This window comes from Lipotes vexillifer, unplaced genomic scaffold (assembly GCF_000442215.2).
Source record: "Lipotes vexillifer unplaced genomic scaffold, Lipotes_vexillifer_v1.1 scaffold86, whole genome shotgun sequence".
Taxonomy (NCBI): Eukaryota; Metazoa; Chordata; class Mammalia; order Artiodactyla; family Lipotidae; genus Lipotes; species Lipotes vexillifer.
Window position 1 is genome coordinate 1,446,861 of NW_006785406.1, and position 14,087 is coordinate 1,460,947.

At 39.8% G+C, this 14,087-nt stretch overlaps 1 protein-coding gene across 1 annotated transcript in view; it reads right to left on the reverse strand.

Moving 5' to 3' along the window:
- Window positions 1-14,087, reverse strand: part of PCCB (propionyl-CoA carboxylase subunit beta) — a 111,719-nt gene that overhangs the window by 3,088 nt on the left and 94,544 nt on the right. The window contains exons 14-15 of the mRNA XM_007457568.1: window positions 422-529; window positions 82-182 (exon numbers count right to left, since the gene is read on the reverse strand). Coding sequence (XP_007457630.1) covers window positions 82-182; window positions 422-529 — 209 coding nt within the window. The remainder of the gene's footprint in view (window positions 1-81; window positions 183-421; window positions 530-14,087) is intronic.

Sequence of the window (14,087 nt, forward strand, 5' to 3'; positions counted from 1 at the left end):
CTGAACCTCTCGGCCAGACTTCCAGCCACAGCCCTGCCGTGGGAGTGAGTGAGCTCACAGCCTCCAGCGTGAGTTCCTCACCTTCCTGGTGATGACTGTCACTTTGGGCACAGTTGCCTCGGCAAATGCGTAGAGAAGCTTGGCGCCGTGCCGGATGATGCCTCCGTACTCCTGCGCAGTGCCTGGGTCACGAGGAAGAGTTACTGGATACCCACAGAATCCTCAGGAGGTCGGCCTCTGCTCTCAGCTGGGAGGTCTTCCCCTTCCCAAAGGGCCACCCCTCACACAGCCGCACCATCCAGACACCCAGAATATGGAGACGTCACAAATCCTGAGGGAATTTTGCAAGATCTCCAAATAAAGTGGGTGCCTCGCTGGGCAAAACCGCCTCTCCTGGCCCCCACCTCTGTCAATGACTCACCAGGGAGAAAGCCAGGGACATCCACAAACGTGATGAGTGGAATATTGAACGCGTCACAGAATCGGACAAAACGAGCCCCTTTCACGGATGAATTAATGTCCAAGCATCCTAGAAAAAGACAGATCATCCAGGCTGAGCTTCTGGGCAATTCCCAGTCCCACCCACACTGGGAATGTGCCCTCAGCAACCATGCAGAGCTGGTTACTAAGGAGGCACCAAAGTTACCTCCTCAGAAAACGGCTACGGGGATCCTCACACTCCAGGAAAAACTGGGAAGACAGGAGAACCCACCTGGCACTGGCCAGAGGGCCAAGGAGTGGCGCCGCCCCTGAGGGTCTGGCAGCAAAGCCCAGGGCAGGCAGCCAGTCTCAGCCTCGTAAACTGAAGGGCTGCTTGCTGCCACCTGATGCACAGCCTGCCTTACCCCTGCAGCCAGTCGTGGGAGGTGACATTCAGGGGCTGGTCTTAGAGAGTCCCTGTACCCTGGAATCAGATTCTGGCTTCACCAGCTATAGCCATGTGCCAGGTTAATTACTTCACTTTCTGAGCCTGAGATTCGCCACCTGAAAGGCAGGGGTATTATCCCCCTCCTACCACAGCTATAAGGATTACAGGAGATGGTATCTGTGAAAGGGCACAGAATGAGAGCTCAGTTACTAGTAAACCCTCTCCTACCACACTTTGCAAAGTATTTTATGAAGCCAGCATTACCCCGATACCAAAACAAGAAAAGGACATTACAAGAAAATGCAGACCAAAATCCCTCATGAACATAGATACAAACAGTCCTAAGATATTACCAAATCAATTCCAGCATTAGATAAAAACACTGATACATCATGACCAAGTGCAGTTATACCCAGGAATTCAAACTTGATTTAATGTGTGAAAAGCAATGAAATTATTAAAGGAGAACAACCATATGGTCACTTCAATAGATATAAACATCTGAGAAAATCCAACGTTCATAATTAAAAACTAGCAGTAAACTAGGAGTACAATTGAACTTCCATTATCTGATAAAGAATATCTACAAAAAACTTATATACTCATGGATTAGAAGAATAAATAAATCCCCAAACTGATCTATACCAGTGCTGCCCGAAAGAGCTTTCTATGATGATGAAAATGTTCTCTGGCTCTACTATTTGTCAACATAGTAGCCACTAGCCACGTGTGGCTACCGAATACTTGAAACATGACTAGTAAAAGTGAGAGACTAAGTTCCTAATTGTATTTAATTTAAATTACTTATACTATTTTAATTATTTTAGATTTAAAGTTTAATAGCAAGTATAGTGGAGAAATCTGTATTTTTCAAGCAATTCCTATCAAAATCATAGGAATTTCTGATAAGCGGATTCTAAGATTCACATGGTTAATACAAAGGAGACAGAATGATCAAAACTGTATTTTCTTTTTTAAAATATCAGTATAGGAAGACTTACAATAACTGACTTGAAGACTCACAAAAGCAGGGTTTCTCAGTCTTGGTATTATCAACAATTTGGACAGGATAATTCTTTGCTGTGGGTGTTTGACCTCTGCATGTAGGATATAGAGCAACATCTCTGGCCTGCACCCACTAGATGCCAGTAGCACACTCCTCCACCCCTCATCCTCACTGTGACAACCAAAAGTGTTTCCAACACTGCCACATGTTCCCAGGATATTGAAATTGTCCCTGGTGAGAACCACCAAGAACTACAAAGCTACAGTAATCAAGACAGTATGGCAGAGGCATAGAGGTAGGCAAAAACAGCAATGAAACAGGATAGATTGTGAAGAAACAGGCCCACACAACTGATTTTAGACCAGGCACCAAAACAATTCAGTGTGGAAAGTAAGTCTTGTTAACTAATGGTGATGGAACAATTAAATATCTGTATGGAAAAAAACGAAAGTAGACTCCTGTTTCACTCTATACTCTACACACAAAAATTAGCCCAAAATGGATTGTAGATCTTAACATAACCCACAACTACAAAGCTCCTAGAACATGATGTGGACTATGTTTGAAACTTTGTAGTAGGCAAAGATTTCCTGGAGAGGACACAAAAAGTTCTAATCAGAAGTAAAAACACTGATAAATGGGATTTTACCAAGTTTTTAAAATAATGTGAATCAAAAGACACCATTAATTAAATAAACAAGTCACAGACCAGGAAAAAAATATTTAAAATACACATATCTGACAAAGGATTCACATCCAGAATATATAAAGAACCCTACAAATCAACAATAAAGAGACAACTCAAAAAATAATAGCAATAGGCAAAACTTCCCTCTTGCCTAATGCATTTTCTGAGATGATAGAAATGTTCCATATCTTGTTTTGAATGGTGAATACAAAGTTGTATAAACTGCCAAAACCCATCCCAATGAACATGTAATTTACTGTGCCTAAATTGTAACTCAATAAAAGAAAACTCTATGTTAATGACTTGAAATAAAGAATGTGAGTGATGAGTCCTGGGATGAAGACAATTCTAAATTAAGAAACCACAAGAAGTACAAAGAGGCCAGAATAAAAATCAAAATGAAGAAAAATACAAGCAATGACAACCAAAACAAGATAAAATCGTTGGGGAAATGAACACAGTCAGAAATGGAAAACCTATGGCCCTGAGCTGCCAAGAGTGGGCCCCAGGTCCACTGAGATGATGGCCTCATCATCTTAGGCCCTAGTCCAGGCCTGACAGAGCACCTGGCACCCAGAGAGCCCAATATGCCCTGGTTAATTCCTACAAGGAAGAAATGAGAACCAGTGTCAAGGGGGAGGAGGAGTCGGGGAGGGAAGGATCGGGAGTTTGGGATTAGCAGGTTCAAACTAGTATATACAGGCTGGATAAACAACAAGGTCCTAGGGTACAGCACAGGGAATATATACGTATATATATTCTTTTCCATTATGGTTTATCACAGGATACTGAATACAGTTCCCTGGGAACTGTATTCAGTATCCTGTGATAAACCATAATGGAAAAGAATATATATACGTATAACTGAGTCACTTTGCTGTACAGCAGAAATGAACACAACACTGTAAATCAACTATACTTCAATAAAAAGAAAAAGAAACGAGAACCAGAAAAGAGGCCTCCTCTGTGAGCCTCTAAAGCTGCCTTTTTTGATACCCCATAAACATCACAAAGAATTACTGAGTCAAGAAGGAGGTAAGCTGAGGAACCACAATGGAACCAGGTATTCAGACTCCAGCCAGGGCTAAGGCAGGCCCCTGGGATAGACATTCTAAGTATTTGTAGATAAAGTTTCCACAATGAGCCAAGCAGTTTCTTAAAAAGTGAGCTTGTCAAAGTGCACCTGTACTGGAGGACACCAGAACCTGCAGACATAGTCATGGGACAAGAAGTATCTTTGAGCAGACACAGAAAATCACGTCAAGTCCACACCAGGGACAGACACAGCGAAGAGGAGGAACTAAAGAGATACGTGAACAGCCGAGAACTTACTGTAGGAACAAAATGCATTTTCAGTATGTGTAAATTCCTAACTTTAAACACTATTTCTAGACAACAAAATGGTGGAATAGGCAGCTCCAAGCTCCTGTCTACAAACAGAAACATCAAAACACATGCAGAAACTGTCAGAACCAACTTTGTCAAAACTCTGGAACAGGCAAAAGTTTACAACTAAGTAAAAGCTGAATCAGGAAAAAGGCAACTTAGAAACTGTAGGAAAGCTCTGTGGCGTTTTGAATTACACTTGCCCAACACTCTTCCCTGGTTCTAGAGGAAGCAAAGAAGACGTGAGGCACAAATCACCATGTAGGTCTGTTCTACCTTGTCTGGGGGCTACCTGAAAGATGGATGCAAGCCTTTCATCACTTCACCTAACTCAGAACTCAGGCCAGAAAAGTGGCAGGCATTGCTCACTGTAAGACAAAAGAACCACCTATAGACATCTGGGGTGAAAGATTACGGTTGACATTCCCTAAGGCCTGGGAGGAAAAAAACAGGGAGAGAGAAGGTTTGTGGGGGGAATTAGGGCATTCAAGATCACCTGTGTATACAAGGGACTTCAGAAAGACGCAGACGTGCCTAGAGCAAGATCCATGTTCAGAAAAGACCTGAGAAGGGAAATTAGAAAATACCTTGAACAGATCAGTGGAACGGAATAGAGAGCCCAGAAATAAACCCACATACCTAGGGACAATTAATCTTCGACAAAGAAGGAAAGAATATACAATGGGAAAAGACAGTCCTTCAGCAAGTGGCGTTAAGAAAGTTGTACAGCCACATATAAATCAATGGAGTTAGAACACACCCTCACACCATACACAAAAATAAACTCAAAATGGCTTAAAGACATAAATATATGACAAGACACCATAAATGTCCAAGAAGAGAACATAGGCAAAACATTCTCTGACATAAATTATACCAATGTTTTCTTAGGTCAGTCTCCAAGCTTATAAGCTTTCACACAGCAAAGGAACCATAAACAAAATGAAAAGACAACCTACAGACTGGAAAAAAATATTTGCGAATGATGCAACCAACAAGGGCTTAATTTCCAAAATATACAAAGAGCTACAATTCACTAACAACAACAACAAAAAAACCCAATTGAAAAATGGGCAGAAGACCTAAATAGACATTTCTCCAAAGACATACACATGGCCAATAGGCACATGAATAGATGCTCATCATTGCTAATTATTAGAGAAATGCAAATCAAAACTATAATGAGGCACCACCTCACACCAGTCAGAATGGCCATCATTAAAAAGTCTACAAGTAATAAATGCTGGAGAGGGTGTGGAGAAAAGGGAATCCTCCTACACAGGTGGTTGCCATATGATCCAGCAATCCCACTCCTGGGCATATACCCAGAAAAAATTATAATTCAAAAAGATGCATGCACCCTATGTTCACAGAAGCACTATTTACAATAGTCAAGACATGGAAACAACCTAAATGTCCAGTGACAGACGAATGGATAAAGATGATGTGGTATATATATAATGGAATATTATTCGGTCACTAAAAAGAATGAAATAATGTCATTTGCAGCAACATGGATGGACCCAGAGATGATCATACTAAGTGAATTAAGTCAGGCAGAGAAAGACAAATACCATATGATATCACTTATATGTGGAATCTAAAATATGACACAAATGAACTTGTCTACAAAACAGAAACAGACTCATAGACATAGAAAACACACTTGTGGTTGCCAAGGCGGGGTGGGGGAGGATTGGGAGTTTGGGATTCGCAAACTATTATATATAGAATGGATAAACAACAAGGTCCTGCCAAACAGCACAGGGAACTAACAATATATTCAATATCCTGTGATAAACCAGAATGGAAAAGAATAAGAAAAAGAATATATACATGTATAACTGAGTCACTTTGCTGTACAGCAGAAATTAACATTGTAAATCAACTATACTTCAATAAAAAAATTTTTAAAAAGAAAATACCTTGAGATGAATTAAAATGAAAACATAACATTACAAAAGACCTGAGAAGACCTTAGGCTTTAACCTTGGGCTGATACTTAAACTCAGTTTAAGTCTGGCTACATGTTGAAGGACAGCCTCAGTACAAGCCAATTTGCAAAGACTAGGAGAGATGTTTTCTTATTTGTCTGTTTTGGCACCTGGTGTTCAAGGTAATCTCTGTTAAAACAATAGCAGGACACAAGCTTAGGAAAACAACAAGGAATATAGCCTCTGCAAAAACAGTTAGGAAAAGTCACTAGAAAAATGGACTACTACAGCATTCAACAATCAAAACAACAACAAACTCTGGAAAAAGGGGAGAATATGATTTCCAGAATTATAATATTCAAATGTTTAGTTTCCAACAAAAAATAGCAAAACATACAAAGAGACAGGAAAGTACAGCCATTCAAATGAGCAAAATAAATTAAAAGAATCCATCCCGCAGAAGCCCAAACAATAAACTTACTAAACAAAGATTTTAAATCAACTGTCTTAAATATGCTCAAGGAGGTATAGGAAAACATGAAGAACTAAAAAAATCAGGAAAAAAAAGTATGAACAAAATGAGAATATCAATAAAGAGAAATTATAAAAGGGAACCAAACAGAAATTCCATGGCTGAAAAGTACAATAACTGAAATGAAAAGTTCTCTACAGGGGTTCAACAACAGACCTGAGTAGACAAGAAGGATAAGGAAACTTGAAGATAAGAAAACTTAAATAATCTAGTCTGAGGAACAGAAAGAAAAGAAAAAATGAAGTGAATAGAGACTAAGGGACCTATGGAATATCATCAAGAGAACTGACAGATACCGCATGGCAGTACCAGAAGGAAGAGAGAGAGAGAAAGGGGGCAGAGAGATTATTTGAAGAAATAATGTCCAAAAACTTCTCAATTTTGGCACAAGACATGAAGCTACAAATTCAAGAAACTCTAAGTAGGATAAACTCATATACACCCATACTGAGATACATTATAGTCAAATTATTAAAAGACAAAGACAGAATCTTGAAAGTAGCGAGAGAGAAGTGACTCATCATACACAAAGAATCTTCAGGGCTTCCCCGGTGGCACAGTGGTTGAGAATCTGCCTGCCAATGCAGGGGACACGGGTTCAATCCCTGGCCCGGGAAGATCCCACATGCTGCAGAGCAACTAAGCTCGTGTGCCACAACTACTGAGCCTGCGTGCCACAACTACTGAAGCCCGCGCACCTAGAGCCCGTGCTCCACAATGAGGGAAGCCTCTGCAATGAGAAGCCCGTGCACCACAAAGAAGAGTAGCCCCCGCTCACCGCAACTAGAGAAAGCCCGCATGCAGCAATGAAGACCCAACACAGCCAAAAATAAATAAAATTTTTTAAAAAAGAATCTTCAATAAGATTACCAAATGGGATACATATTTAAAGTGCCGAAAGTTCTATTTTTTATGGTAGTTCTACTTTTAGTTTTTTAAGAAACCTCCATACCATTTTGCAGAGTAGCTGCACCAATCTACATTCCCACCAACAGTCTACAGGGTTCCCTTTTCTCCACATCCTTGCCAACATTTGTTATTTGTGTTCTTTTTGATGATAGCCATTCTGACAGGTGTGATGTGATATCTCATTGTGGTTTTGATTTGCATTTCCCTGATGATTAGCAAGATTGAACATCTTTTCATGTGCCTATTGGTTATATGCATTTCCTCTTTGGAAAAATATCTACTCAGTTCTTCTGCCACAGTAATTCCACTCCTAGGAATATATCCAAAACACCCAAAAACATTAATTTGAAAAAATACATGCACCCCAATGTTCATAGCAGCATTATTTATAATTGCCAAGATATGTAAGCAACCTAAGTGCCCATCAACAGATGAATGGATACAGAAGATGTGGTGTATATATACAATGGAATACCACTCAGACATAAAAAGAACAAAATTTTGCCATTTGCAGCAATATGGATGGACTTGGAAGGCATTATGCTAACTGAAATACAGTAAGTCCCCTACATACAAATGAGTTCCGTTCAAGTGCAGTCGTAAGTCCAATTTGTTCGTTAAGTCCAGAAAAGTTAGCCTAGGTACCCAACTAACACTATGAGCTATATAGTAATTGTGGTAATAGGTTTATAATACTTTTCACACAAATAATACATAAAAAACAACAAACACAAAAACTAAAGAAAACATCTTTAATCTTACAGTACAGTACCTTGAAAAGCACAGTAGTACAGTACAACAGCTGGCATACAGGGGCTGGCATCGAGTGAACAGGCAAGAAGAGTTGGTGACTGGAGGAGGGAGATGAGGTAGGAGATGGTGGAGCTAAAGGACTGTCAGCAATAGGAGATGGAAGGCAAGCCTGCAATTTCACTCACGTCTGACATTGATGGCACAGATTCTAGTTCCTTGCTGGATTCAATTCTATCTACCCTTTTGAAAAAACGATCCAGTGATGTCTGGGTAGTAGCTCTTTTTTTCTCGTGATAGATGATACAGTAGCACTGGATTGCATTCTGCACAGCTGCTGCAACCTTTGTGAACCATTCTACGTTTGGGTCCTGTGCCTCAAAAACTAACAGTGCCTTCTCAAATAAAGAATATCCCCTTGCTATTTCCTACCTCGTGAATCTCTTAGGTTCTTCAGTTACTTGTTCTTTTTTATTATTATTATTTCTTTAAAGAGATTTCCCTTTTTATTTATTATTATTTATTTATTTATTTATGGCTGCGCTGGGTCTTTGTTGCTGTGCATGGGCTTCTCATTGCGGTGGCCTCTTGTGTTGCTGAGCACAGGCTCTAAGTGCGTGGGCTTCAGTAGCTGTGGCTTGAAGGCTCTAGAGCTCAGGCCCAGCAGTTGTGGCTCACAGGCTCAGTTGCTCCGTAGCATGTGGGATCCTCCCGGACCAGGGCTCAAACCCATGTCCTCTGCATTGGCAGGCGGACTCCTAACCACTGCGCCACCAGGGAAGCCCTACTTGTTCTTCTTGTCTCTCTTCATCATTTCTCTGGGCCTCCAATTCCATCAGGTCTTCATTAGTAAGCTCCCATGTTGCACAGCAAGGAGTTCAGTGAAGTCGTCCTCTTGCAGATCTAGCTCCAGCTTCTCGCTGAGGGTCACCAAGTTGCTGAAGACCTCTTTGGACTCCTCATCCACCTTCTCAAATCCATGAAAATTGTGAACAAACTGCAGACAAATGTTCTTCCAAACCCCATTCACAGAGATGGCCGTAACCTCATGCCAAGCAAAGTCAATGTTTTTTATGGCCTGTAGATGTTATAGTCCTTCCAAAATTGTCGCAAGTTTGTTCCTGATTCGTCACTCGCCTTTACTGCCTGATGAAAAGTGTGACATAAATAATATTTCTTGAAAGTCACTATAACCCCTGGTCCATAGGTTGGATCAGTGACATAGCATTCGGTGGCAGATGCACTACAGGACATTGGAATGAAAGTTGTCTATGAATAGGGGATGGCCCAGAGAACTGTCGAGCAGCAAAAGAATGTTGAATGGGACACCCTTCTCCAAACAATATTTCTCCACGTCTGGGATAAAGTGGTGGAAAAACCAGTCCTGGAAAATGGCCTGTGTAACCAGGCTTTGGGGTTAACTCTTCCACACAACAGGAAGAGAGCCCTTGGCTATGTTTTTAAGGACTCTTGGGTTCTCTGAATGATAAACTAAGAGAGGCTTCAGCTTTATATCACTGGAAGCATTGCCACCAAACAACAGAGTTAGCTTATCCTTTGCTGCTTTATAGGCTGGCATCAACTTTTCCTCCTTACTGATGTAACTTCGGTCTAGCATCCTCTTCCAGTACAGTCCTGTCTCATCCACATTAAAAACCTGCTTGGGTGAATACATGCCTTCATCAATAATTTCCCGAAGCATTTCAGGAAATTCCTGGGCAGCTACCATATTGTGAAGGTTGGCTCTAGTCTTGAAGCAATGAAACCAGCCATGGCTGGCAGATGCATCCTCTGATTCTTCACCATGTTTCTTCGTCAAGTCTTCATAAAGGCTTTTAGCTTTCTCTTGAATCAGCATTAAGCTGAACAGGACTCAACACTGGTGCTGATCCTGCATCCACACACTGAGTTTCTCATCTCCTCCATCACTTTCCCACGCTTCTTCGATAGTATTGTTGACATCATCAGCACAGCAGACTTCATGTTCCATGATCTTGTCCTTGTTCTTTAGAATTGTGCCAATGGTTGAACAATTCGTGTTATAAGAATGAGTGATGTCTACCATATTTTTGCCTTGATCCACTCTCAATTATTTTCATTTTTCTTTCCACTGTTATCGCTTGGCACTTCTTAGCAGTACACACTACATCACCGCTGCTTTTACGCTCACTTCCGGACATACTGTGCTTGAAATAAAGATACTGTACTACTGTACTCTATACTGTACCATAAAGTACACAAAAGCACAACCACTTGTAGAGAATGCAAGCACATGACAATGTATGCCACACACGTGAACTAACTTACGTGATTAGACAGGCGAACACATGTTCGCATCTCTGAAAGTTCACAAATTGAATATTCATATGTAAGGGACTTACTGTAAGTCAGAGAAAGACAAATACTGTATGGCATTACTTATATATGGAATTTAAAAAATACCACAAACTAGTGTATATAACAAAAAAGAAGTGGACTCACAGACATAGAGAACAAACTACAGGTTACCGGTGAGGAGCAATAAGCGGGGGAGGGGCAATATAGAAGTAGGGGAGTAAAGGACACAAACTACTAGGCATAAAATAAGATACAAAGATATATGTATAACATGGGGAATATAGCCAATATTTTATAATAACTATAAATAGAGTATAACCTTTAAAAATTCTGAATCATTATACTGTACATCTGTAACATATAATATTATACAGCAAGTAAACTTCAATCAAAAAATTAAAAAACAAGATGCTGAAAGAATAAAACTCAACCAACAACTCTATACTTGGCAAACTGTCCTTCAAAACTGAGGGACAAATAAAGACATTCCTAGATAAACAAAAGCTGAGGAGTTCGTTACCACTAGGCCTGCCGTACAAGAAATGGTAAAGGGAGCCCATCATGTTGAAATAAAAGGGTAGTAGATAGTATCACAGAACTGTATGACGAAGTAAAGATCTCCAGTAAAGATAACTGCATGGGGAAATATAAAAAGCCAGTATTACTGTATTTTTGGTTTGTAACACCACTTTTTTTTTCTTTATTTTTAACATCTTTATTGGAGTATAACTGCTTTACAATGGTGTCGTAGTTTCTGCTTTATAACAAAGTGAATCAGTTATACATATACATATGTTCCCGTATCACTTCCCTCTTGCGTCTCCGTCCCTCCCACCCTCCCTATCACACCCCCACTAGCTAGTCACAAACGACCGACCTGATCTCCGTGAACTATGCAGCTACTTCCCACTAGCTATCTATTTTATGTTTGGTAGTGTATATGTGTCGATGCCACTTTGTCGCAGTTTACCCTTCCCCCTCCCCATATCCTCAAGTCAATTCTCTAGTAGGTCTGTGTCTTTATTCCCGTCTTACCCCTAAGTTCTTTATGAACTTTTTTTTTTCACTTAGATTCCATATATATGTGCTAGCAACGGTATTTGTTTTTCTCTTTCTGACTTACTTCACCCTGTATGACAGACTCTAGGTCCATCCACCTCACTACAAATAACTCAATTGCGTTTCTTTTTATGGCTGAGTAATATTCCATTGTATGTATGTGCCACATCTTCTTTATCCATTCATCTGTTGATGGACACTTAGGTTGCTTCCATGCCCTGGCTATTCTAAATAGAGCTGCAATGAACATTTTGGTACATGACTCTTTTTGAATCATGGTTTTCTCAGGGTATATGCCCAGTAGTGGGATTGCTGGGTCATATGGTAGTTCTATTTGTAGTTTTTTAAGGAACCTCCATGCTGTTCTCCATAGTGGCTGAATCAATTTACATTCCCACCAACAGTGCAACAGTGTTCCCTTTTCTCCACACCCTCTCCAGCATTTACTGTTTCTAGATTTTTGGATGATGGCCATTCTGACTGGTGTGAGATGATATCTCATTGTAGTTTTGATTTGCATTTCTCTAATGATTAATGATGTTGAGCATTCTTTCATGTGTTCGTTGGCAATCTGTATATCTTTTTCGGACAAATGTCTATTTAGGTCTTCTGTCCATTTTTGGACTGGGTTCTTTGTTTTTTTGTTATTGAGCTGCATGAGCTGCTTGTAAATTTTGGAGATTAATCCTTTGTCAGTTGCTTCATTTGCAAATATTTTCTCCCATTCTGAGGGTTGTCTTTTCATCTTGTTTATGTTTTCCTTTGCTGTGCAAAAGCTTTGAAGTTTCATTAGGTCCCATTTGTTTATTCTCGCTTTTATTTCCAATTCTCTAGGAGGCATTCAAAAAGGATCTTGCTGTGATTTATGTCATAGAGTGTTTTGCCTACACTCTCCTCTAAGAGTTTGATAGTTTCTGGCCTTACATTTAGGTCTCTAATCCATTTTGAGTTTATTTTTGTGTATGGTGTTAGGGAGCATTCTAATTTCATACTTTTACATGTACCTGTCCAGTTTTCCCAGCACCACTTATTGAAGAGGCTGTCTTTTCTTCACTGTATATTCTTGCCTCCTTTATCACAGATAAGGTGACCATATGTGCATGGGTTTATCCCTGGACTTTCTATCCTGTTCCATTGATCTATCTTTCTGTTTTTGTGCCAGTACCATACTGTCTTGACTACTGCGGCTTTGTAGTATAGTCTGAAGTCAGGGAGCCTGATTCCTCCAGCTCCATTTTTTGTTCTCAAGATTGCTTTGGCTATTCGGGGTCTTTTGTGTTTCCATACAAATTGTGAAATTTTTTGTTCTAGTTCTGTGAAAAATGCCAGTGGTAGTTTGATAGGGATTGCATTGAATCTATAGATTGCTTTGGGTAGTAGAGTCATTTTCACAATGTTGATTCTTCCAATCCAAGAACATGGTATATCTCTCCATCTATTTGTATCATCTTTAATTTCTTTCATCAGGGTCTTATAATTTTCTGCATACAGCTCTTTTGTCTCCTTAGGTAGGTTTATTCCTACATATTTTATTCTTTTTGTTGCAATGGTAAATGCAAGTGTTTTCTTAATTTCACTTTCAGATTCTTCATCACTGGTGTATAAGAATGCCAGAGATTTCTGTGCATTAATATTGTATCCTGCTACTTTACCAAATTCATTGATTAGCTCCAATAATTTTCTGGTAGCATCTTTAGGATCCTCTATGTAGAGTATCATGTCATCTGCAAACAGTGACAGCTTTATTTCTTCTTTTCCGATTTGGATTCCTTTTATTTCTTTTCCTTCTCTGATTGCTGTGGCTAAAACTTCCAAAACTATGTTGAATAAAAGTGGTGACAGTGGGCAACCTTGTCTTCTTCCTGATCTCAGTAGGAATGGTTTCAGCTTTTCACCACTGAGGACGATGTTGGCTGTGGGTTTGTCATATATGGCCTTTATTATGTTGAGATAAGTTCCCTCTATGCCTACTTTCTGCAGGGTTTTTATCATAAATGGCTGTTGAATTTTGTCGAAAGCTTTCTCTGCATCTATTGAGATGATCATATGGTTTTTCTCCTTCAATTTGTTAATATGGTTAATCACATTGATAGATTTGCGTATATTGAAGAATCCTTGCATTCCTGGAATAAACCCCACTTGATCATGGTGTATGATCCTTTTAATGTGCTGTTGGATTCTGTTTGCTAGTATTTTGTTGAGGATTTTTGCATCTATGTTCATCAGTGATATTGGCCTGTAGTTTTCTTTCTTTGTGACATCCTTGTCTGGTTTTGGTATCAAGGTGATGGTGGCCTCGTAGAATGAGTTTGGGAGTGTTCCTCCCTCTGCTATATTTTGGAAGAGTTTGAGAAGGATAGGTGTTAGCTCTTCTCTAAATGTTTGATAGAATTCGCCTGTGAAGCCATCTGGTCCTGGGCTTTTGTTTGTTGGAAGATTTTTAATCACAGTTTCAATTTCAGTGTTTGTGATTGGTCTGTTCATATTTTCTATTTCTTCCTGGTTCAGTCTCCGCAGGCTGTGCATTTCTAAGAATTTGTCCATTTCTTCCAGGTTGTCCATTTTATTGGCATAGAGTTGCTAGCAGTAATCTCTCATGATCTTTTGTATTTCTGCAG